General features: G+C 36.9%; 1 protein-coding gene across 1 annotated transcript in view; it reads right to left on the reverse strand.

Annotated features, from left to right (window-relative positions):
• The window catches only part of TMEM132B (transmembrane protein 132B), a 282,852-nt gene extending 258,864 nt beyond the window's left edge, over positions 1 to 23,988 (reverse strand). The window contains exon 1 of the mRNA XM_072415758.1: positions 23,656 to 23,988. Coding sequence (XP_072271859.1) covers positions 23,656 to 23,767 — 112 coding nt within the window. The 5' untranslated portion in view covers positions 23,768 to 23,988. The remainder of the gene's footprint in view (positions 1 to 23,655) is intronic.
• Between the last annotated feature and the right edge of the window lie 210 nt (positions 23,989 to 24,198).

Here is a 24,198-nt window from a genome sequence, read left to right on the forward strand (position 1 = left end):
TAAAAGCCCTATAATTGGGTTCTTTACCAAAGCATGATTTATGATGTATACTTTTGTGGACTGCCTTGTCTTGCCATCACTGGATATGTGTTGCTAATTCATAAAGCAGAACTGAAGATGATGAGGACTGCAGGGGCTGATGTGAGGAAACACTTATTATTGTAGGCTATGGACTGGTAAGATGTGTAGCCCAATGGTAATTCTCAATAAAGGGTAGCAGCATAATTCCTCCAGCAGCAAAATATAGCTGTCATATTCAACATATTCAATTAAAAGATGACACTGGTGGTGGCAAATACATGCAGTCTGGTCTGTAAATACAACCTCCAGGGGCACTGTAAATGTTTAGCCATCTTGTCAACTCTCCTGAAAATCTTTCACATATATATGACTGAATAATAATGAATATTAGGATTCTATACCTGTGCATACACGCTATGATCTATAAGCCACTGGATGAAGATCTTACATTTGTGCCTTACACCTTTGCTTCATAGTAGGTGGCCCAAGGATGTCTACTTAGACAGATGACTTTTGCCTGAGTCTAGCAAAATATCAGAACATCAATACCCAGTATCTTTAACTATCTCAAAGACAAGGTTAAACTAGTCATTGTGACAGGAATTGATCAATGTACCATTTGTTACTTATATGATCCACCCCAATACACATTTCCTGTAAATGCATGCAGAAAGAAGTTCTTCTTTTACATCGATTTATCTGTTAATCAGTGTTGTAAAAATGCTGGACAGTGTGCAAAAAGATATTAAATCTTTTCTTTCTTTTTATATATCTACCAGAAGTTATGGCCAAAAATCTGAATATTGAATCTATCAGCTGTCAAAATTTATTCAGCTTCAGAAATGAAATATAGTTTCACCAAGTGGTCAGAAAACACCAAGTGTCCATACCTGTCTCTGGACACTTAAATTACAACAAGAATAAAAAAGTAAAACTTGTAGCTGCATAAATAACATCCCATGTCCTTTCCTGTCAGTGAGTGCACAAATGAGAGAAAAGTAAAGGACAGTGTTATGCAATAAGGTCTGTAATATAGTCCGTTATATAATGCTTTAGGCCAGTGTTTCTTGACCTTTTTAACAAGCGGGAACCCCTTGAAAGGATCTTTTCGAACTTTCGAATCTTTAGGGAACCCCTACCATAATTACTATTTTCACAACTCACAGTATAGTAGTATTAGTGTGGTGGTCAGTAGGCAGAGTGTGTTTTACATTGCACCCAGTAGAAAGAATGCCAAACTTATAGATAGCCAATAAGATCATTGGTCAGGTAAACTGACTTGAGAATCACAAATTGCCCATAGATCAAGGAACCCCTGGCAACCTCTACAGGAGCCCTGGTTGAGAAACACTGCTTTAAGCCTTGGAGTATGGATAGTATGAAATGCATCAAGGTGATGTCATGCCCCCTGGGATGCGAATAAAGCACTTACTGAACATTGCATACCAATGATGACCCCTTGTTCGTATTTTTCAACTCAACAGCATTAAGAAAGGATTGAGGAGTTGATGTCATTGCCTGTGCTTATGGGGAACTAAACTGAAAACTCCAAAAAAAAAAAATAAATAAATACACTTACCTTCAGTCCCACAGGGCAGTCCAATCCATCCGGGGGTGTCCTGCTTTGGGTCCTGCGTCGTCCCGGAGCCAGCATTTTGGGCGCCGCCATCTTCATCTCCTCTTCTGGGTTCTTCATCCTACGTCACCCCACCTAGGTACGAGATCAGGTGACGTAGGATGGAAAAAACTTGCTTTTTGCGTCAAAAGGCCCCTTCTAGGCATTCAAGAAATAGGGGGCAGTCCTTCACCCTTTTTTATAAAAAAAAAAAGGGTGTTGCATTAAAAAAAAACAACAGAATTTTTACCTTGCATAAAAGGGTTGTTTAAAAAGTGAAAATTGTGAGTTTAGGTACGCTTTAACAGTAGGGCTAGTGTTGTTCCCAATCGGCAGTATGTCTGTGTAGGGTCCAATAAACAGTTATACAGGTCGCAGAGGACAGCTAAAACAACAAATGTAATATTGGAATTCAGAATAATGCAATTTCAAAACATATTTTAAATATAAAAGCCCTCTTTTCAAATATAAATATAAAAGTCCCTATTACAAACAGATAAAATATATAATATAAATATTCTTAACTATACACAGATAAAAAAAATATACAAAAACAATATATACTCCAAAAGGATCATATTAAAAACCCTAACAAGTAGTTCCTCACAGTTCTTGACATGTTTCACCTTAGCTTCTTCAGGGCCATGGGGGTGAACTTAGTTTCATCATCATCGCATATGATGAAGTCAATGTGCTAAACAAAAACATAAAGCACAGGCCTTCACAGTATTACAGTCTTGAAGGAACAGTTGAGGCAACATTATTAGTAAATAAAATGCTACTTTTTGGGTGTAATTGTTAATTTTTTCAATGAAATAAATGTAAAATGAATGCAATAAAAATATTTCTGCCAGGAATTTATACACAGAAATATCTGGCAACAAATCTCCTGCACTAAAACCAATCAAATTTTTTTAGAAACTAAAAATTAAATACTTTTATTTAGTATTAGAGGAGCATGTGAGCCTGAAGAACTCACAAATGTGTGATTATGTACTTTACCACTTCATTCCAGTTTCAGTAGACCATAATGAGACACCATTATTATTTGTGCATAACAAAAGCAGATAGGTCTTGCTGATTCATGTGCTCATATGAGCACACCAAAACTGAACAAAGGTATAAGCCCTGGCTGATGTGTAGGATCTTCCAGCTAGCTGGAGCTCCTATGAATATGTATTCATAGTCATGCAAAAAAATTTGCTTAACTAAAAGAATGCTGTTAACTTGGGAAAGTGAATTAACATTCTGCAAGGACAAAATTACTTAGCTTAGAGCCGCGTCCCCCAACCTGTGGTCCGCGGATCACCAGAAAATTTTGTGGTCAGTCTGTACATATGTCCCCCGTATGTATCGCAGGCTCAGGGCAGTGGGCGGCAGTGAATAACCTAAACTCCTTTTGTAAATCAGCCCCATTGCAGATCATGAGCATTTGTAAGTAAATAATTTATACATTTCTATTGTTTCACACTAATTATTACAGTCTCCACAACTAATACATCCTCATAAACTGCTCAAAAATATTATTATCATTATGTGATATATAGGTAAGTTAGTGTACGAAGTTGCTGACAAACCATTATGTGCTGATAATATTTCATAACTAATTAAAAAATCAGCAGCTAGAAAGCAACCATCAGTGTAAATGAGTATTGTGGAAACACAGGCTAAATGTACATTTATGTAACTAAGGACTGATGCTAAAAATGGGATTGTTATAAACTTTGGCTGTAAATTATAATTAAAACTCTTCTTGAAATTAAGATGGGTGGGTACCTTTAGTGTAATTTAACTCATTTGTTATTGTAAAATAAAAAGTCTTACAATTACCAAGGAATATATTGCTGAATGCACAAAAACTTAATATATAGTATCTGTAATATAACTTAATTTATTAAACCGTAAAATCCCTGCTAGATTTTTCCCATGACCTGCAAGACATATATTCTTAAACGACATTGCTCATGCAATGTGTACTTAAATTTAGCGGATTCACAAAATGCACAAAACAAGACCAGCCCTTTCGGCCACAAGCATGTACACATGTTGGCCTTTATTAAATCTGAATACATTACCCTACTGCACCAGCCACAACTTACAGCCTGCCTAACAATAGTATATTTGTAAGAGCTTGTTCTCATCAGTGCTGAATGAGCATTGTGTGAGGTCAGTGTAGAACAAAGACATGCCCAAATTCCCAATGAAGAACGAATCTGGGGTAGATTTAGTGGTCAACAGTGTCAAAACCTAATGACAGTTCAGGAAGAATGAGTATTAGTATCTGCGTAAGAGACTGCAAGACAAGCAAGCAAATTCTGCCAGAAACTAATCCTTATGTGTGCAGGGAAGCTGTTTTCTATACACTGATTTAAATAAGTCTGTATTCCTATTCATTAAATAACTACTGTTAATATGCATGTAAACTCGGCTGTGTCACACTCTATACCACCCACCCCTCTCATCTTTCTACAGAGGCTTCACAACATGCCAACTTGCAAATGAATAGCTTGAATGAGCTCATCTCCTGGATGTGTGGCTCTTAGAGAAATTATATACAGTACCAACTGCCCACATCCAGTATAATAAACATTCCAATGGCTACGGAGTGGCAGCCTGTAACACAGACATGGTAAATCTAATGTTCTTATGTGCGTTTAGCAGCCATTGTTATTTACCTACCAGTCCTTTGAGAACTCCATGGAAGAATAATATACTAACGGGATGTGCGGCACATATCACACAAGGCCAGGCTTTAAAATATTAACCCAAAGGTCAGAATTTCTGTCCAAAATCAAAATAATAATGACTACTATATACAAACATATTCTTTTATGCTATGCATGGGCATTCAGTTTGCGTTTTTTTTTATGAAAATCATATATTTATGATTTATGCAGACCAGGGTACTGCAAAGTGTACTTTGCCCAATGGACATTTGCATCAATAGGTGACCTGCAAGCAGAACTTACTTAAATGTTATCATTTTTCTGCACTAACCTGACCCAATTGTACACCAACAACATTACTCATATCATTTGAAAAAGCTGAGAGCCCTCAGTGAGCAATTAAAAAGCATCTCTGGTTTAAATTGCTGTCTTTCAGCTGATTTACAAGAAAAGTATTCCTTAGTTTCAACTGCTCAGATAAGAAAAGCTTTTTTTTTTAAGTACATATTTAAATAGTTTTTCATTTTCTAACCATCCCGTGCTAGCTGTGACCCTTTGGGTATAAAACACTATAGGCTCCTTCAAGTAGATATACAGCCGGTCCTGCCTTAAATCGATGTCTGTCTTGTTACAAAATGTGTGAGACATTGTACTTTTGTCCCATTGCTGTCAAGGCTGGCGATGTGCCCAGAACAATTCCATTCTGAATGCATGTTGATGATTACGTTTGAACTAGTTCAAGAAATAACTAAATCACTGAGTACATTTTGCTTGAGTTTTTCTACAGCCGCTTCACACAGAAGAGTGTAAATGTAAAGTAAATTAATATTGTGTTGATGGGATGCACAGGCAAAGTCAATTAGTATTAAGAAAGAAACATACAGATTACAATCAAACCATAATGCTGCTTATAGCTTAAGTGGTATAAATCAGTAAAAGATGCATTAATGATGTCTTTTTAATGAGGTCATTATGGCTAATGATTTTTTTTTCTGTAATCATTAGTATAGCCAATGCCAAATTTGCATTGCTTTTAGAACACATTTATCTAATTGGATAATAGATAGCATTACATTTTAGTTTTTTTTCCCGTCAAACCGGCTAGCTGAAATATACATTTGGGGCTGGAGTTGGTAATTACATCTACTGTGAACTTTAAAAACGTTAGCACTTGGTGCGACCTTTCCAAGCTTCATAAATGGGTCTAAGTTTTGCTTTGTAAAAGCTAATTACTGTGTCTTGGAGGCATGAAGAGTGGAAGATGATGGTGTTGGGGCAGACTACAAAAATCTTCACATTTATCTCAGAAAGAGGAGAAATGCAGAAAAAAAAGACAACTAATTAAGAGATGTGCAAGCAGCGAAAAGCAAATTCTCCACTAGCTTGAAAATCAGTGGGGACTTCAAACAGTCTATGAGCTGAGGAATCTATTTGTTTCATAAGTGTCTGAAAAAATAGTATGTTAGTAATAGCAAGCAATCAGATTTTCCCTTTCTTTTTTCTAATTTAAAAAAGCAGGATTTTCACTGGCTGCTAACAAATCTTAGGGCTTCATAAGCCCAGCTCAGTCATGTGCTTGAATTGCAGCATGTTTTTGGTACAAAGCTTGGGGAAAAAGCATGGTATGGCTGAAAATAAGAACTTGGAGTTATGGAGTATATTTGGAAGGAAGTTGCAATCTAAGTATATGTGAAAAAGGTATTCTTTTCAAAAGAAACTTTAATTAGGAAAAAAAAATATTACAAAAAAACTTTGTTTTATACCAGTTTCTGTGATGACAGGACTGTATGGGCTCCCTACATATCCCTCATTCCAATTGTGTAGGGTAGTGTTCTTTGAAATATTGTTAGTGAGAAAATACATTCTCTGCTCTATTCAGCAAGGCTGTGATAAATACTTCCACAGGCTGCCATAGTTATTCAAGTAGAAGTGCTATGTGGGGGTCAGGGAAGGACGAGGTTAGGGTCAATACAGGGCTCTGTAGCTCCAATCAGTAAGCTGAAGTGACCCAAACTCACCATGCCAGCAAAAATCTGCTACCATGCTTGATATGGTCAGCATGGTCCAGAAAGGGTGGAGAATTAGTGAGTTCATTGGTGATTTCGATGTACAAAAATGTGTAGCAGCACAATAAGGAACATTTACTACTGAATTGAAATGCATTACCAAATAATACCGTTAATGTTTCCTTACAATTTAAATTGGATCTATGAGCAAAAGCAAAAATGTCATGCAAAATAAAGGCTGTAAAAAGCATTTTGATTTTCTGAATTTCCACTGTAACATAGATTATTAATTTGTTATTTTGCCATTTTCTTTAGCAGTCCAAGCTGTCCAACAAACATGGGATTTACAAAGTTGGAACAAATCATATTACATATTACTGGTGGGGTGCTTAAAAAAGTGGTTAACAAGGCTTTAATTTGTTTGTTATACTGATTGTCCATTTCAAACTATAATATTATTAATATTATTATTATTATTATTATTAAACAGGACTTATATAGCGCCAACATATTACGCAGCGCTGTACATTAAATAGGGATTGCAAATGACAGACAGATACAGACAGTGATACAGGAGGAGAGGACCCTGCCCCGAAGAGCTTACAATCTAGTAGGTGGGAGAATTTCACACATAATAGGATGGGAGATATGTAGTGGTGGGAAGTAGTGATGGTTTCAAAAGACAGAAGAAGTCGGGTAGGCAAGTTTGAAAAAATGGGTTTTGAGCGCTCTTTTAAATGAGCGGAAAGTAAGAGCAAGCCGAATAGGACGAGGTAGACCATTCCAGAGAGCTGGGGCAGCTCTAGAGAAGTCTTGTCTCAGTGCGTGTGATGAGGTTTCATCACACCCTCTATGACTAACCTTTCCACGGGGTGAAAATGCTACTGCATTATTTTACTTCGGAAAGAACAGCGTTGGCACGAGACTCAGACTGGTCTGCTGGAGAACTGGATATTCCTTTAGTGGGTCCTAGTACCTCAACAATAAAAAGCCTTTTGATTCACACCCCTCCACCAGGCAGGGGATCAGCTGACATGATCATCACTTATATGACTGGCAATCTTACCAGTTTTCTGGCATTTTTACTAGTACCAGAAAAGTGGAGACCACAGAGTAGCATTCACCAGTGATGGTGAATAACATAAGCCGCTATAGAAATTATTGGTGTTTGTTTCAGACACCCTGATTGTCACCTTCACTGTGATATAACCCACTGCAGAGAAAGGTAATGGGCCATATATGCCACATACAAATATGGTGATCATATAAAATAGATAATCAAAAAGTGGAGAATAGAAAGCTGTTCATCTCCTATTAGGTTGCCACTTACTTGGGAATGACCGATTAGGTATTAATGCTAATTCAGAAAGTTGTATTGCCAAACTCAAAAACAGCAGAGTGATCTTCCTGTCTCAAGAGGTGAATCAAATTGTTTCACAGCCAAAATCACAAATTCCTTAGCAATAACATATAAATTTATGAAAGCTGTATATTTAATTGTTTTGCCTGCTTTTCCTTTGTAACCTCTTCTGATTTCCAGTGATACCAGATGGTTGCTTTGATTTGGTAACCTGTTATGAAAAGGGACATCTGGAGTTTGATCAATTGCTGTGGACAATGCCTTCCCTTTCCTTTACTTCAGTACAAGCTGCTCATCACCCCTATATAACACACCCTGCACAGTGTAATACAGCTCAGCTACTCCAACATGGTTTTCGTATTTTATTTATAGAACAGTTTATCAGTAAAGTAGCCTCTGCATTTCAATTGCAATATTTCTCAACCAGAGACACAAGGGAATTAAAATGAGTATGATCCATAAATCCCGGGAGTATTTGTCAGCTACAATAGTATCAAGCCTAATGCGCTAGGGAATTACATATAAAACAATAAGCCTGAAACTGCAATCCTTCTCTTTCCTGGTAAGAGTTTTAAATGGGTGAATCTATCAAATCCACAGCAGTAAAATGATGTATATAAAATACAGAAGGCAGGTGTTTGTAGAAATCAGAATGCTTGGATAGCAATATCAGGCTGTTGTAGAATATGCCAGAACAGTATACATCAGTGACACTAGCCTTTAGCATTATCGTTCAACTGTTTCTGGTTATGAACCAAAATGCATAATCCATTTAGACGTCTTCACTGAACATCCCATGTTCAATGCTTTGCCTTTACTTAGTACAACCAAGTACTGCACAAAATATTTCAGGAAACCTGCTGTAAAAACTAGTTGTTAACAGAATGCTGTATTGAAAGAAGCATGGAACTATTATTGCTGAATTCCTATTCTTAAAATGCTACTTGGCTGTCATTTCTTGGCCTTACTTCTTCCATTCTGACTAGCAATAAGCATGCGGGCCCTAATTTACCTCTGATTTCACTGATCTGCATACTTGTCTGGCATGACTGACTCAACAAGAATTGAAGGGACTGAATTAGTACAAGCAGACAACTAGTATTTCCAGAAGGAGGTTAGCAATTACTGGATAACTGTGCTGTGCAAAGAATAGGCCTGATTTATTAAAGCAAATGAACCAAAGCAGGGATAAATGATTGCAGCATGCTAGCATGCCAGGTACACATGTCTGTGCACATACGGCATGTGATCGCTGAGCCTAGCTAATGGATTGTATAATGATGTTCAGTACATATTGTGTGCTCCTAGTTTGCAGTATATTGAACATCCAAATACCACCGCTTATTCTGCCCTATGTTCCTGGGAGGTGTATTCTGGATGATGCATGTCAATATTTAATAGCATTAAAAAAAAATTATGATCAGCTTGCTAATGATTATAGGCTAATTTAAGGCTAATTTACCCATACATGGTATGCCTATTTAGAAACGTTATCAGTAATTGGACACAAAAACTAAAGAGAAACTACATTTCTATTATAGGCACAACAGTTTCTATTGCATAGTAAACCACACTTGTTAATAAACTCTATTTATGTACTGTACTCTGTAGCCTGTCCATACACATCACACCAAGCAGTTTTCATAACCATTTGTTTGTAAATAAATAAAGTTCCATCCAAACATCTTTCTGTAAATTGTGACCAATATGTTGCCTTTTGCATCCATGCATTCATAGTATTTCAAAGCAAAAAAAAGGAGGAACAAAACCGTGGATGATGTGAAAACAGCCAAATAGCTTTTTTTTTGGGGGGGGGGGTAGTTACTATTCAGCTCTGGATGTGCTGCTGCTCGAAGTAATGGTATAACTATGACAGCACATTTTTATTATATATGTTAATAGGATGTTTGTCCTGCCTAGATTGTCTCCTTTAAAATTAGATATACATTGCATTGGATAAAGCAGAAAAAAGAAACTGCAATATATTTAGTATGCACTTCTATAGGAAAAGCAGCACAGCGCACCTCGTTATGCAAAACAGATGGAAAAATACTGTTAATAAACATAACTTTTTAATCAAATCAACATTGCCAGTTTTGTTTTAATTACTAATTGTTGTGGATGCTCAAAGCATCTGCTATAGCATAAGTGCTGTGGCGCTAATTCAGACGGAATTACCATTCTGAGCATTCTAAATGCTGATGGTTCATTTTATACATGAAACCACAGCGCTGCGATAGAATACAGCACACTCAACTCTCGAGGGAGTATTTAGATGTATAAAAGAAAGATTTCAATTTCTACCATTGAACTGTTTCATTAGGAACATTGTCAGTACTATAAAATCATGATACAAAGATAAATGTAAATACAGCACAAGGGGAAAAGTTCACATATGAATATCAGTTACCATTATGATTGGTAAAAACACACAGGCTTATTTAGAAGGAAGTTCAACAATAATTTGCAAAGTGCAGTAGCTCATAATAGCCAATTACGAAGAATATTCTAAGTAATCTGACTATAGGGCAGGCTATTACTAGAGAGGAGTGCATGAATGTGGCAAGTTTGTCCAGATCGGTCTGAAATAAAGGTGATGAATATGAATATCACCTAGTCTGCTAAAGCAGGATTGTGTTCCCTAAATACTTTCACCAATAAATTGTACCTACTCAGCACACTAAGGCTAGCATATCGATGAAGGGTCACAAATATATATCGGCTTTTGCCGATACTGAATTTCACATATTTTAGCAGTCTGGTGCTCAATGCTAATTGATGCCACGCACTCCCACAGCTCCAGCTAAATTTAAACAATTTTCTTTATATAATTTCCAGCCAGCAAATGCTGGCTTCATATCAAGCTTACTTTAAAATGTAAAAACAGAACCAAAAAGCAAGGAAGATCAGACTGCAGATGGCCACATCCCAACCCTTATTCCTAGCACAAATAGGACCCTTTCTGGTTTATTCAATTATATGAAGGCTGCCACAAAGCATGCAGGCTGTGCTTGGATTTCACAGAAAGAATTTCACAGACAGCCCCAATTTAGACTAAATAATAATATTAAAAAAAATATATAAAATGACAGCTTAAAAATGTATTAAAACAAATTTCAAACACTTTCAGTATTTCATTATATATATTACAGTTTACTAGGTCTCAGAAGTGGTAATGTTTCTCTTTATGTATACCTAGTGGCCCTGCCATTAACACACAGTAGCAATGTCACTGTACTGTGTCCGTGTGATCCTAGAAAGGGAAGTCTACTGAAAAGTCCATAAACCAACTACTTTTCAAAACTTTTGCGCAGCACATTTAAATATCCAGAGATTTACACTTCTTTTATCATAGATATGAGCTGGCATCACCCTATTTATTCAAACAGATCCACAAATCTTGAGTGTTATGAACCTTAGCGCTGCATACAGTATGTTGACATTCCTTGATATGGTAAATATGCTGTCCTTTAAAGGTCTTTGATACTCCACAAAAACCTCTAAAGCATTCTGCAGCTACTACCTCACTTCAGCCTTCATTGTTAACAAGTTCTAATCAATGAATAAAAAGTATAATATTGTATAACAAAAACTTCTAAATCTGTGATGTGAAATAGACTGGAAGAGCAAAAATCAAATTCACATTCTGATGTATGACTCTGATGAAACAAACCTATTCGTATTTGTAAATCAAACAAAGTTTGCTATCTTCTTGCTAAATAATCTCTGCACACTGGCACAGAGATACAAATATTAACATTAGTTAATAAGACTACAAAACTAAAATACAGACAAATGATTTAATAAAAACACTAATGGCATGACTATTTATAAAACAGGGAATCTGACATTCCTTTGTGGGAATCTTCCAGGTCTATGTGTTTTAATAGTAGTATTGATTCCCACCAGGAAATGTTTGAGAGAATGTCACATTCTCTGTTTTATAAATATGGCCCTATACTGTTCTTTAACAATTTTACTATTTAAAACTGGGAAACTAAAGCATTACCTTTTACCTGGTTAGAAATTTTGCCAAAGGGTCTCAGGTTGGGATTATTCATCTTGATGACCCTATTTGAGCTTAGGGGTATCTATGGGAATAGTTAGGTTACTTTCCCATGGTATGGTTTCTTACTAAAAAACTGAAGAAAGGAGTTGTGATTTCCAGCATCCCAGTATTCATAGGATGTGACTATGATTTTTTTATTGGCTCTGCAGTCTCTATGCCTCATATGCACAGCATCAGGTAGTGGGTGAAACAGAGCTTTATATCAACAGGAAGGAAGTCTCCATCCAATATCCCATTATCCATTCTAAAATTTTAAAAAATTACCTATATGCTTGATTTATAAAACAATTTGTTTGTGTGACCTCTTAGCCAGTATTAGAACTACTCAGTTGCAAGATGCAGAAAAATAAGAATGGCCGAGACAGAAATCAAAAGCTAGATCTACTACAATAGTTGTCATTCCTTTACATATAATAAAATGATATCACTTGGCAAACATAGATATAAATATTTATTCAAATATGTCTGTATTTAATATCTAAATCTTTAATTGCCATACAGCACAATGAAAATGTAATTGTGCAGAGGCAGTGCCAGTAATTGTTCTTTCTAGTATTGGAAAGCAAATGTTTCTCTAAGCTCAGAGAAAGTAACACTTGCGAAGGTGTCAAGGAAAATAAATGTGAAAATTATTTGGAGGGTTTTTTTTCTCCCCAACACAATCTCACTTCAGCCTTCATCGTTAACAAATTCTATTCAATGAATAAAAAAGTATTACAGGCTAAAAAACTATACAGGTATTTTTATTGTATATTGTAAACCTCATTAACCCAGCAGCTCACCAGGTTGTTCTCAGAAACTTTATTGATGTGTGATTTTTTATAAATGGCCTGGTCTGTATGACAAGTGCTTAGCAACAGCAGCTCTACAAATTTTCAATTTGTAATGGATTTCCATTTTTCATCTATCTATAAATTTATCGATTGTATCATTTTGTACTTATTAAAAATAAGCAAGCACTGAATTTGAATTTTTAAACCTTTTCAAAGCTACCATTAGGATTGGGTCCGCCCTATACTGCAAGGATTAAATTCTTGTTTTGTCTAGGGTCTATTTAAAAGAACTTTCACTTATCCTTATTTTCTCTCTTGGAAACATTGCCAACTAATAGCATATTATGTTTAGGAAATGTATTGCTAGATCACCCAGATCACTCCCAGGATAGTCTATCTTCTTCAGTCTCCGCGAGCTTTAATAAATCAGGCCCATAGTGAGTCAGACCAGTGACTGTATAAATGTACACCAAGCCGCTCGGCTCAAACCAGACTTTCTCATCCAGTGGTTATGGGGCATTTCACATCCCAAACTCTATGACCCCCTGCAAGCTGTGCTCATAAGACATGTAACATATTCTCCTCCACCTTTTTCAGGCCCCCATTACCCCCTCCACCCTAAAGCACGTTTCTCCAGAAGAAAGGTTTTCACTATACACTTGCTTTTAGAAGGATTCTATGGTCCAGCAAGAGCTTGTTTACAAACTATATTCTCTGATACCTCTATTCCTATTCCACTGCTTCTGACTATTTGGAAATATTTTTAGTAACTAAGTTTGAATGCCCTACAGGTGTCTCCATTTACTAAATAGGTATAAACAAATTTGATATTTTAGGACACATCACATAATGTCAAGTTGCATGGGAAATGTTTTTGTTTTTGCGTGTTTTGGGATGAATTATGCATTTTGTAACAGCACACATCCCATTTTCTATCTGGGCATAAATGTCATTTCAGGCAGAAGGTGGAATTCATGTTATTAAGGAAATGCAATCAGAACCGACCATCAAGCATCTGCCAAGGGAGTTACCATGACGATATAAACAGCAGTGATTTGGAGGCTTTGATTTAAAGTACTGCACCCCTGAACATCATTGCAAGGAAATTGCTGTTTACACTAGGCACTCTGAGATATGTTATTTGATTGCACATTTAAAAAGTTGTTCTGGCATTAGAGAAAAAAAAAATTAACCTGCGTACTACAAGGACTTAACCCTTTCACTCACACGAGTAAGTGATCTTCTGGGACCAAACTAAATTTTAGTTATGAATACTAAGAACCTGGAATTGTATTTGTCTAAATGATTCATTATAAATTCTTATTTCTTTAAGGGTAACATGTGATAGACAAAAAGGTCATGTGTTTCTTTTCACATTAGGGTGCATTGACAGATTGCTCATCTTCAATAAGCTGACTAGTGCAGCGTTTCTTGACCTTTTCAACATAGGAAAACCCTTAAAATACCTTTCAGGTCCTAGGGAACCTCTGCCATAATATCTAGATCCACAGCTCAGAGTATATTAGCATGGGTATCCGTGAAAAGAATCCACTTACATTGCTGGCTACTGGGAAGAATATCACTCCTACAGATATCCCAAAAGATTATTGGGTCAAAGTAACTGACCTGAGAGGCACAAATTGCTCATTATTCAAGGAAACCCCAAAAACCTCTGGAAGAACCCTACGGTTTCACAGAACCCTGTGTGAGAAAAACTGCTCTGATGTAACGCATATTAATGGCAGGCATGACACATGGTAACATACAAAAAAAGTAAACAAGTAAATTAAGTAAATGGCCAGCTAATTAATCATTTTATTTTGTAGAACAGCTATGTACTATATGGCTTCTTCTTTCCTAATGGTTTGTATTTATTTATCTTCTACAATAGTTTTGTTTTCTAAACAACCACAATATTCATGCCAGTTATAGAAAAGATGGATATCACACAGTTGGCAGGATCTTGCTCATTACACCCCAGAAAACTGCAGGCTATTAGTTAAGATTCATGACTGGTTGTCAATGACCAAAGAAATAAAAGTAATTGTTCTCCCACATAACAAGCTAAGGTAAAAATGATTTCAGCATGCTAGAATTTTTTTATAATTTATCTACTTATATTAGTACTTGAATTTGAATTATAACTAAGACTACCGATTTTCTTAATGCATGTACAGCAATTAGCAAGACATGGCAGCAATAGATGTTTTTTATCTAAATACCCAGGGTGAGCTGAGGTAGTTGTTCCCCAGGGCAAGCTTTCAACGATATTGTCTTTAGTTAGACTCAGAATGCCAAATACTTACAGCTACCGTATTTGTCTCCAGATCTGAGTGACTTGACTGGATCATGAATGAATCCCTTAGTGTGGGAATTAGTCTATGTTTAAGCCTTGGGGCGCACACTATGTGATTTAATCTAACTATACGGAGCCTGCACCCTCTATATAATCTCATGTGACGAGTCAAAGATAAACTCACAATTGTGTATACATTATGTGTACAATAAACCAAGTTAGCATTCAAGGACAAAAGTCACAATGCTGATACACTGAACGCTCAGTGGACAGAAAATGTAAGAAAGCACGATTATTATTAATTGCCTATTTTTACAGAAGGCTGAATGAAAACTAATGAAGGAACTGGGCAGTAAGACAATATTATTAATCACAACTGAATAATCTATAAAAATGTTCAATCATAAAGCTGCAAATTTAGGAGGACTAGGAGATGCATAACTCTTGTCATTTAAATACTGCCTTCATATGAATGGTCACCTAATATAACATGGAATATAGAACCCATGACATTACACCTGTTGTCCTAACTTCTTCAAATCTTTTAAGTTGATTTTAGTGAAAGTTTATTAGGTTAGGAAGGAAAATTAGACAGTTGTCACCAGCCCCCATAGACAATTTTCCTTTAGTACTAGTGACAATAACCAGCAGAACTAACAGAGAACAGAAATAACAGAAACATAACCAAGAAAAAAAAAACTGACTCTTGATTTTAGGTCTGGGTCACATAAACATATTTACTCCCATTGTTTTCCCACAAAACAATGAAAACAAATGTATAATATTCTACCCTTTCAATCATTTTTTCTGACAAAGTGATTGGAACGTTGGTCAGATGTAACTGATTATTTTACACTACAAGCACACTTTCATTCAAAATGTACCTATATGTCTCACATAACTGATCCAGGAGAGAAAAATCAGTTGGTAAATCAGTATCAATCAAAAGAGGGGCTTACTTCAAGTTCACAACTAGAGAGAACAACTGGAATGTCTTTATTACTTCTTTGAAGAATTGCTTCACAATGTCTGCAGCTATTAAATTAAATAAAAACTGTCCCATCTTACTGCCATCATCATTTTAGGACTTCCCCAACATTCAGATAAAGAACTCACTGTGGGCAACCAATAGAAAGTGTCCATAGCATGTAGCATGGACACCCAGGAGGATGACCTCAACAATAATAAGCAAGGAAAAGGGAAGAGCCGGTGCTGGATTGTCATGTTACTGGTAAATAAAAATGGCGGGGGGAGGTGATTATAGTTTATTTTTTATTACTTGTCAATGGTAAGTTACAGGCATTGGGAAGGAAGTGTGATAGGGTGGTTGTTGTGATCCTAGGTATAGTCTATTGACCAATTCCAAACTACATAGGAAAGGGAAACATGTCTTTACTGCTTTGTGTAATTCTATTTAGTAAGACCTACTTTTTTTCCGGCAGGGACACCGAAAGCAACATTTGTTTTATTCTAAGCTTGATTTTTAAATAGGAAAATTGTATATAATGTTGAATTTGTTTCTGTTGTCTCCATCTCCATACTTGCTGTCCCGTATAGAGACTGGTATCTGTCAACTGGAACAAAGAAACTCACAAATGTTGTAACCTTTCCCAAATCTATCCAAACCTAAAAAAAAAAACTAACTTTGACCATGGTGGGCTAAACCAATGCAGATATTTTGGACAGGCCAGGCCGGGTTTAGCAGGGTTGCTATGTGTCATTTACCTAGATTGTACAAATAAATCTTTTCTGATAAACAGTGGCTCTGAACCCTAGGGACACAAACGCAAAGGTCCACATTCTTTTTTTCTTTTCTGCAAGATTTTGTAACATTGTCATGGAAAAGGACATTTTACATTTGGATTTATAAAGTTGTGCTTGTGTTCATGAAGGGGTTAACAAGCCAGAACAAAATCATCCTGTTGGTTGCTTCTTTATACCAAACCCTCCAAATGTCCTATTGAAACAGTGCTGCCATGAAATAATCCTGATAATGCCTTTATTGCCACAAAACATGAAACATATGCAATCCTGCAGACTTTTTGCATGTATCCAATGAAAGTGTTAACACATCAACTACTTAGTGATAAACATATCCCACTTGGATAGTCTGAGCATAAAATACCCTCAAAGGCTCAGTGGGATATGTAAAAAGATGACCCATGTAAAAGATTCTATACTATCCAAAATCCATCCTTTGAAGTGACAGACAGAAAAGACAGAGGCACAGAAGAAAACACAGCTCATCTGGGACAGGAGAACATTGACCCTTCCATGCCTTCGCATAACTGAGACAGCTACACAGCTGCCAGTGAGGACGGAAGCCAAGGAACAAGCGAAGACGCCAACAAAACAACGGCCTGATGTCACTGCCAAACTCATACACACACCAGAACTGGGCGACATGCCAGGCACAAACCATAGTGCCACACAGGTTGTGCAACTGGTATCTCCACCACCTCACCAAGGTGACCTCTGCTTAGATGGGAATAGAATAAGCTATTGTGTCAGACAGCACCCTTACATTTGTACAACTTTTATTACATCTCCAGCATGATAAATCCAGCCATGTTCAAATCCTTTTTAAAATTAATTTAATGTGTCCCGGATGCACTGAAGCATCAACAATCCCTGCCTGTTCTTCAGCCCAGTGACAAAGTGTCATGTTCTCATTACATCTTCCAGCTTGAGAGTGTTAATGATACAATTGCATAAACTCTTGTTACTTCTGGCAGGGAAAGGATTAAACGATGGCCAGTGAGCAGATAAAAAACAAATTATTCCAGAGTTCTGTGTGAAAAGAAGAATGCTTTCATCAGCAGAAGAGAATTGAAAATGAAGACAATTAAGTATCTGTGCCTTGGGAGGTGAACACAAGCATTAACACTTGGCCCTTGACCTCTGTGTGTGTTAATGGAAAATAAAATACTAGAGAAATAGAAAGATAGATACATAAATAAATAGGAAAAGGGTTAACACTGGGAATATTTTTTATGGGAAAACTAATTACATGTTAGATAGATAGATAGATAGATAGATAGATAGATAGATAGATAGATAGATAGATAGAATTTTTCTGTTGAACAAATCATCTGTAGCTCCACTGCAAATGCTACTTAAGGACATTGTTATATTTTTCTCACAAGTAAAGATGTCGATTTCAGTTTGGGATTTAGCAGAATCCTTAGAGATAAAAGCAATGTTTATAGAAAGGTTTAGTCAACCAACACAGGTCCAATCTTCCATGGAGTTTTAATTTGAAGGCAGGACAGGGAGTTAGTGTTTTCCAATGACAAAAATAGACTGTTCCTGTTTGATTTATTGTTAAAATTAGGATTCTGTTTGATGCCCAATCAACACTGCAGATGTGGAATTGATGTATCGCTAGTTATGAACAAAGAAGACAGACTTAGTATGTCTTGTCAATGTACCACAGAGCCATTTTAATCTGTCCATTAAAAATCAAAAGAATAAAGAAGACATCACTTGCAAAATACATAAAACAAAAGCACTGGGCTCATAAAATAAAACTCCTGTCTCAAACTGTGACACATTTTGTCTTAACATCTCATCCAGATAACAGTGTTTCCATGATGTGAATGTTCAGTAACCTACATTTGTTTTACAATGTTAAGAGAATTATGCCTTTGCTCTTTTAACAAAGTCTTGTTAAAAATAATGGAATTTTGTTAAAATCTACATCTTTGTCACAAATTAAAAGCCTGAATGAACTTAGAATCTGAGACAGATGTAAAGATAATAGTTTTTAGGATTAAAATGACATTTATTGTAATTTTATTAGGAAATCCCTGAATAACCAAGGCCAAGTCACCCATCACAAACCCGGAGCATCATCTGTCTTGTGACAGGCACAGCCCCTAATGAAATCACTAAGTGATGGATGGTGTGTCTATTTCTGCTTCTTTTGGGTTTCTTTCCAGGCAGAAGAGCACATAGCAGGGAATCTACCCAAGAATTAATGAGTTAAAGGAAGACCGTACAACTTGCCTAAGGTATGACTCCAGATGTGGTGTAATTGCTTGTCTGTAGCTCTCTACAATAAAAACCCTAGCAGAAGCAATACGTATCTGGAGCAAATGCTTTATCTACCTTTTGTAATGTTTTTACATCACAGGTAATCAGCCTTGTTATTTATGTGATCTTTGTGATAATTACAATTTGGAATCTCAAGTATGCCATTGTATTGGGTTCTCAGATTTCAGCTGCAACATTGATATGAGATCCTAAAATATTTTGGTTCTTGAAAAAAGGTAAATATATTATGATCAAATGGGGAGCTCAAAAGATCCACTTGGGTTTCAACCCACAATTCTGTGCCCTTACTGCACATATCCATTTTATTTTTTATTGTTCAATATACAAAAGATATGATGAAGTATAAACACTATTGTAATACTATTCTAACACAAAATGTTTTACACTTCTATTTCTAACTGCAATCTAGTTACTGTGAAACTACACCATTCAGCACGCCCTAACCTATATATCTTAGAAAAAAAAAATCTATCAATGTGGTGATGAACACATAAACACTACAGTATGATCACCATTGGTCTTTAAGGTTACTGGCATGAATGTATAATAAACCGATTGAAATAAGAATGGTACAAGAAATGTCATTGTGTTTGAAGAGAATGCTGTAGCAGGGAATGCTTTGGAACTTACATTAATTGGTTAATGTATCAAACCTATGCAATTAAAAACAGACTGGGTCGATTTTCCATAGCGCAGGCAGAGCTCCCCAATAAAACACAACAATTGATTTCATCTTGCCCGGGCTGAGGCTCATATAAAACACTGAAGACACTTTCACTGCAAATCCAAATATAGCAGCCTCTTTATAGACTTATAACAATAGACCTGTCTGATAACTGGCCTTATTTCTACAATAGAAATATAAAAGGAAATAAAGCTTCCAGCTGGATCCCCAGAGAGTTATAACTAGCATTACCTATGAATAGACACCTCAATAAAAGTCAACAGTGTAACATCTCCTCTCATATGTTAGTAAAACAATACAATAAAAACTTAGCTGGAAACAAATGAAGGAGAAAGAGGATCAGAAGCAAAAATGGGGGAGGGATGTATGGGGATGGCAGGGACACACAAGGGACATGGCAAATATGGAGAAAGAACAGATAGGATTAAAAAGACAGAATGGGAGGGGGCAAAGAGACTGAGAAGTGTTAGGTGCGTACAGATGTCACTTTTAACCCCCACAGATCTAATTTCTTAGCACGTCAAGGTGAAAACTAAGTCTAATATCTGCTACTATACAAGCCAAATGCTTCAAGACTCAAAATCTGCTGTGTTCTAGTTTTGTGTCCAAGCCTAAAATACAAATGTATTCAGCCAATCCTTTTCAATAGGTCACAAAAATGAAGGTGTTATTGATGCAACCACTACACTTGAGCTCCCTGTACACAATGGCTGTCCTAAAATAGCATAGAATGCCCTAATAAATAACAGTGCAAAGAACAGTGGTGTGCAACTAAATTCTAAAGCATCTTTCATTATTCTGCCAACTATCAACAAAGAAAAGCTCTTTTCTGATCAGTAGCCAATGGTTACTGTAATAAGATATTGGGACAATCTCAACAAAGCAACAGCAATCCCCAGCATTTACCTTTTATTGGTCTGCCTGGTTGCTATGGGTTAAGCAGTTTGCGTATTGTTACTAGCAGTATTGAATAAACCTGGATATCTGCTTTCTAGGATTTAAGCAGAGAAGATGTGTATAATAAATCATGGGATTTCTATAAAAAATAGATGTCACCTGAACAAAACTCTACATTGTCTGACTGTCATCCAACATGTCTGAGCTGCTTTAAAAATAGTGTTGGTAATAAAAGACAATATAGATTTAAGGAGGTATGAATCCAGGGATCCAGGGAGAATAAGCCTGCTTCTCCGCTATAATATCACAGTCCCCAACAAACTAATGAATCACAGCATGTTTGTATTGAGCTTGTCATTTGCAAAGCCAAATGCCTGTATTGTGCTGTCATAATGTAGCCTCAAGATGGTGAATCTGTTGGCAAAGCAATAAGGGCCCATTCACTGCACAACAGTAACTCCTACCAACTGTGCCCAGCTGCCAGGCACACAGAAGGGCATAACACATACAAATTACATACACGTCAGTGAATTATGTATATCTGATTATGTGTCACGTGTGAATCATTGTTTATGTATTTGCCATGCACAGTCATTTACACAGTAATTATGGTATTTAGGCTAGCGGGATTCATTCCACATTAGTGAACAAGTCTCAGTATCAATAATGCAAAACTTCAAAGTGACCATGAGTAAATAGATGTATATTTATTTAGAAGTCTGCCCAGAGGTTTTAATGAATTGGCAAAGCTTGGCAATGCATCAGACAAGGTACTGAGGAAACATGGACACAAAGTAGAGAAGTTTCTACCCGTATATTGCGGAAAGTGTGGACCTTTATGGAGAAGCTATGGACTTAAAGCTACTTTGGTATTTAGGATTAATAAATTGAATGTCAATGTTTTGGTCACACAACTCTAGAGCCAGAGGAAACCTAGGGGAGACATGCTATAGGCCTATAATATACTAATTTCCTTCTAAAAATGCTAGTTGACTGGCTGTTTTAATGCTTCTATTGTTCCCGAGTCAATGAGCCAGAGCAAATTTATAGGTGTGACAGGCAAAATAGTCAAACTCATGATCTACATGCGTGTTTCATATCAGTTTTATACAATGTATTGATGCCAAAAAATCAGCATGACAGCCAGTCAATTAGCATTTTCTGAAGGGTCAGCAGTAATAGGCTCCATATTATTCTCTTTCATACCAATATCAGTACCCAATCAATGTTTTAGAAGTATAGTATGGTCAGACCCATCAAAGCTGGTTTTGCCATGAGTGCTTTGGGTAACTGGATTGCTCTTATTCCTGCATTATCCTACTAGAGCTATCTTCACCCATCCCCAGCATGGAAAGTTCCCCGTCCTTCAACATAAACTGTCACTGATTATTTTATATAATCTCTGCCCTCTGATCATTACAGAGAATAATAACCACATTACTATGACCCATTATAATGACTCCCTAATCTCTATTATCCTCACTTCATTTAAGAGTATTCACTGTGTGCATACAAAGACCATTCTTGGGTTATTCATTGGGATTTCCAGAGGTTAATGATAATCATTGGAATTTGTGTTAGGATTAATATGAATATAGAAGTAATGTTGTGGGAATTTAGGAGTATCCTCATGGCTGGTTATTTATTAGGGTTCTGATACCTCAACCTGGTGTCCCCCACAACAGTAATCAGAAAACCCCACCTTCCCCCACCTCTTAGATTGTAAGCTCTTCTGGGCAGGGTCCTCTCCTCCTTCTGTGTTACTGTCTGTATCTGTCTGTCATTTACAACCATTATTTATTGTACAGTGCTGTGGAATGTTGGTGCTATTTAAATATTGTTTATTAATATTAACCTAAGAAACAAAATTAGGGGAAGTAATCCCAAATTTTTTTTTACTTAATTCTCCTTTAACCTGATTGGAGCAAAAGTCACAGACTGACAGTCTTTAGTCATTAGTACTTCACCCTTACCTTCCCCTTCTCTAACAATTCTGCACTGAATGCATTCTTAGGATAAAGCTACTTACATAATCGCAATATTTACAGTCAAAGCAGACTTTGACAAAAAACTCAACAGCCTGTCATATTCCTTCCAAATTTTATATGCAGCTCAACCAATAGAACAAAAAAAATAGATGCAAAATTTCAAAACAAACACGGATTTGACCTTCAAATCCTCTCATTTGTAAATCTGAATCTCATAAATTCTACAGATGCTTTATAGACAAGAGCTCCAAGAATAGCAGCTTTGACTGGTACATTATGCAGCTATCGGCATCCAAAACACGGTGGAATGGAGTAATTGGATGGCTGTGGTTATGAATATGCCCCCTGCCCCTTTAAAATGCAATTCTTCCTCAGCCAAAGGGCACTGAAAATGTTAATGTAACAGGCCCTGATGGGTTATAATACAAACATTTAACAGCTCTGATTGGTATGGCAGGGGACAGCCATTAACTATTCCCTGTGAACCTAATAAAAGATAAGAAATGTTAAGGGAAAAGCACATGTGAATACTTGCCAAGTAGGCAAGTAAGACAACTTTCCTTTCCTCCTCTGGCACTGGCTGATTTATAAATAATTGGGGATTAGTCTTTTTTAGAAGAGGCATCAGGGTAAGATTGATCCCTACAGTTGTACTTGCAGATCTATAAGTTGCTGTACACAGGAGGGAGCCAGAAGCTTGCACTTATATATATATATATATATATATAAATACTTTTTGAGTTTAATCATTTTGAAATGAAGTTGCACCCCACTAGAATATATGAAGCATGCATCCATAACTTTCCATTTATTAATATTAAACCTAAATTACCACCTAGTTGTCCAATCATGCCCTAAGGATGTATACTTATTTTTATTTGTAGGATCTCTATAGAAGGCAGCAGCACAGTATTTGTACCATGGGATGATTATAGAAATGATTTTGCACACATATGCTGGCTGCCTGATCTTATCAAGCATATTGTGCGGCAATTAACCCATTTTCCTGGAGGCACATGTTGGGTCTATGTGAAATCCTACAGATCTGGTCTTCCTAGCCTTAAATAAAGCAGGCAGCAAATCTCTAAAAGGATGTTTCCCATCTGTAATGCTTTTCATCATTACTTTTAAATGAAGAGGGGAAAAAAGGAAAGAATTGCAATGTATTGTTGGATCGCTAAAGTCCCCAGCCAGGGGATGGAAGCAAGGAAAGTTTCACTAACCTTTCCAGAGCAGGGCAAGTGACAGCAGGTAGAGGGGTGCAGAGGACACTATGCTGTGATGTCCAAGCCAAGTCATCTTTAGGGGTTCCCAGTCGGAGATGACCAGTGACATATCCTGGAGTGATCACACTGTGCTCCCTTGGTAATCCCAGTGTGTGCCAGCTTGCATGGTGTCAGGAGGCTGGGAAGTAAGTTAGCTCTTAGCCCAGTACCATCCACAGTCCTGATGACTTTTCTCTAAGCCATGCTAGTCAGATTGGCTATAGAAGAGGCTCCCTGCTGTGATAGTAAGGACGATGCTTCACCTCTGTGCTCTCTGCTGATCAGCATCTTCCCACGGCCACCAGTCACAGAGATCTGGCCGGGAGAACTCCCCTGCAACTCCTTGAATGTGAGAGTGGGCGGGCTGAGTGGATTGGCAGCTCGTGTGTACCACTAGCGAAACGTGGTGGGGGCTGGGAGGAGTGGGCATCGCCTGGCAAGGAGGTGGGTGATGTGCCTGGGATGGAGATGAGCAGTGGCACTCATCTACAGCGGCACGGG

The sequence above is a fragment of the Pyxicephalus adspersus genome, chromosome 6 (genome assembly GCF_032062135.1).
Source record: "Pyxicephalus adspersus chromosome 6, UCB_Pads_2.0, whole genome shotgun sequence".
Taxonomy (NCBI): domain Eukaryota; kingdom Metazoa; phylum Chordata; class Amphibia; order Anura; family Pyxicephalidae; genus Pyxicephalus; species Pyxicephalus adspersus.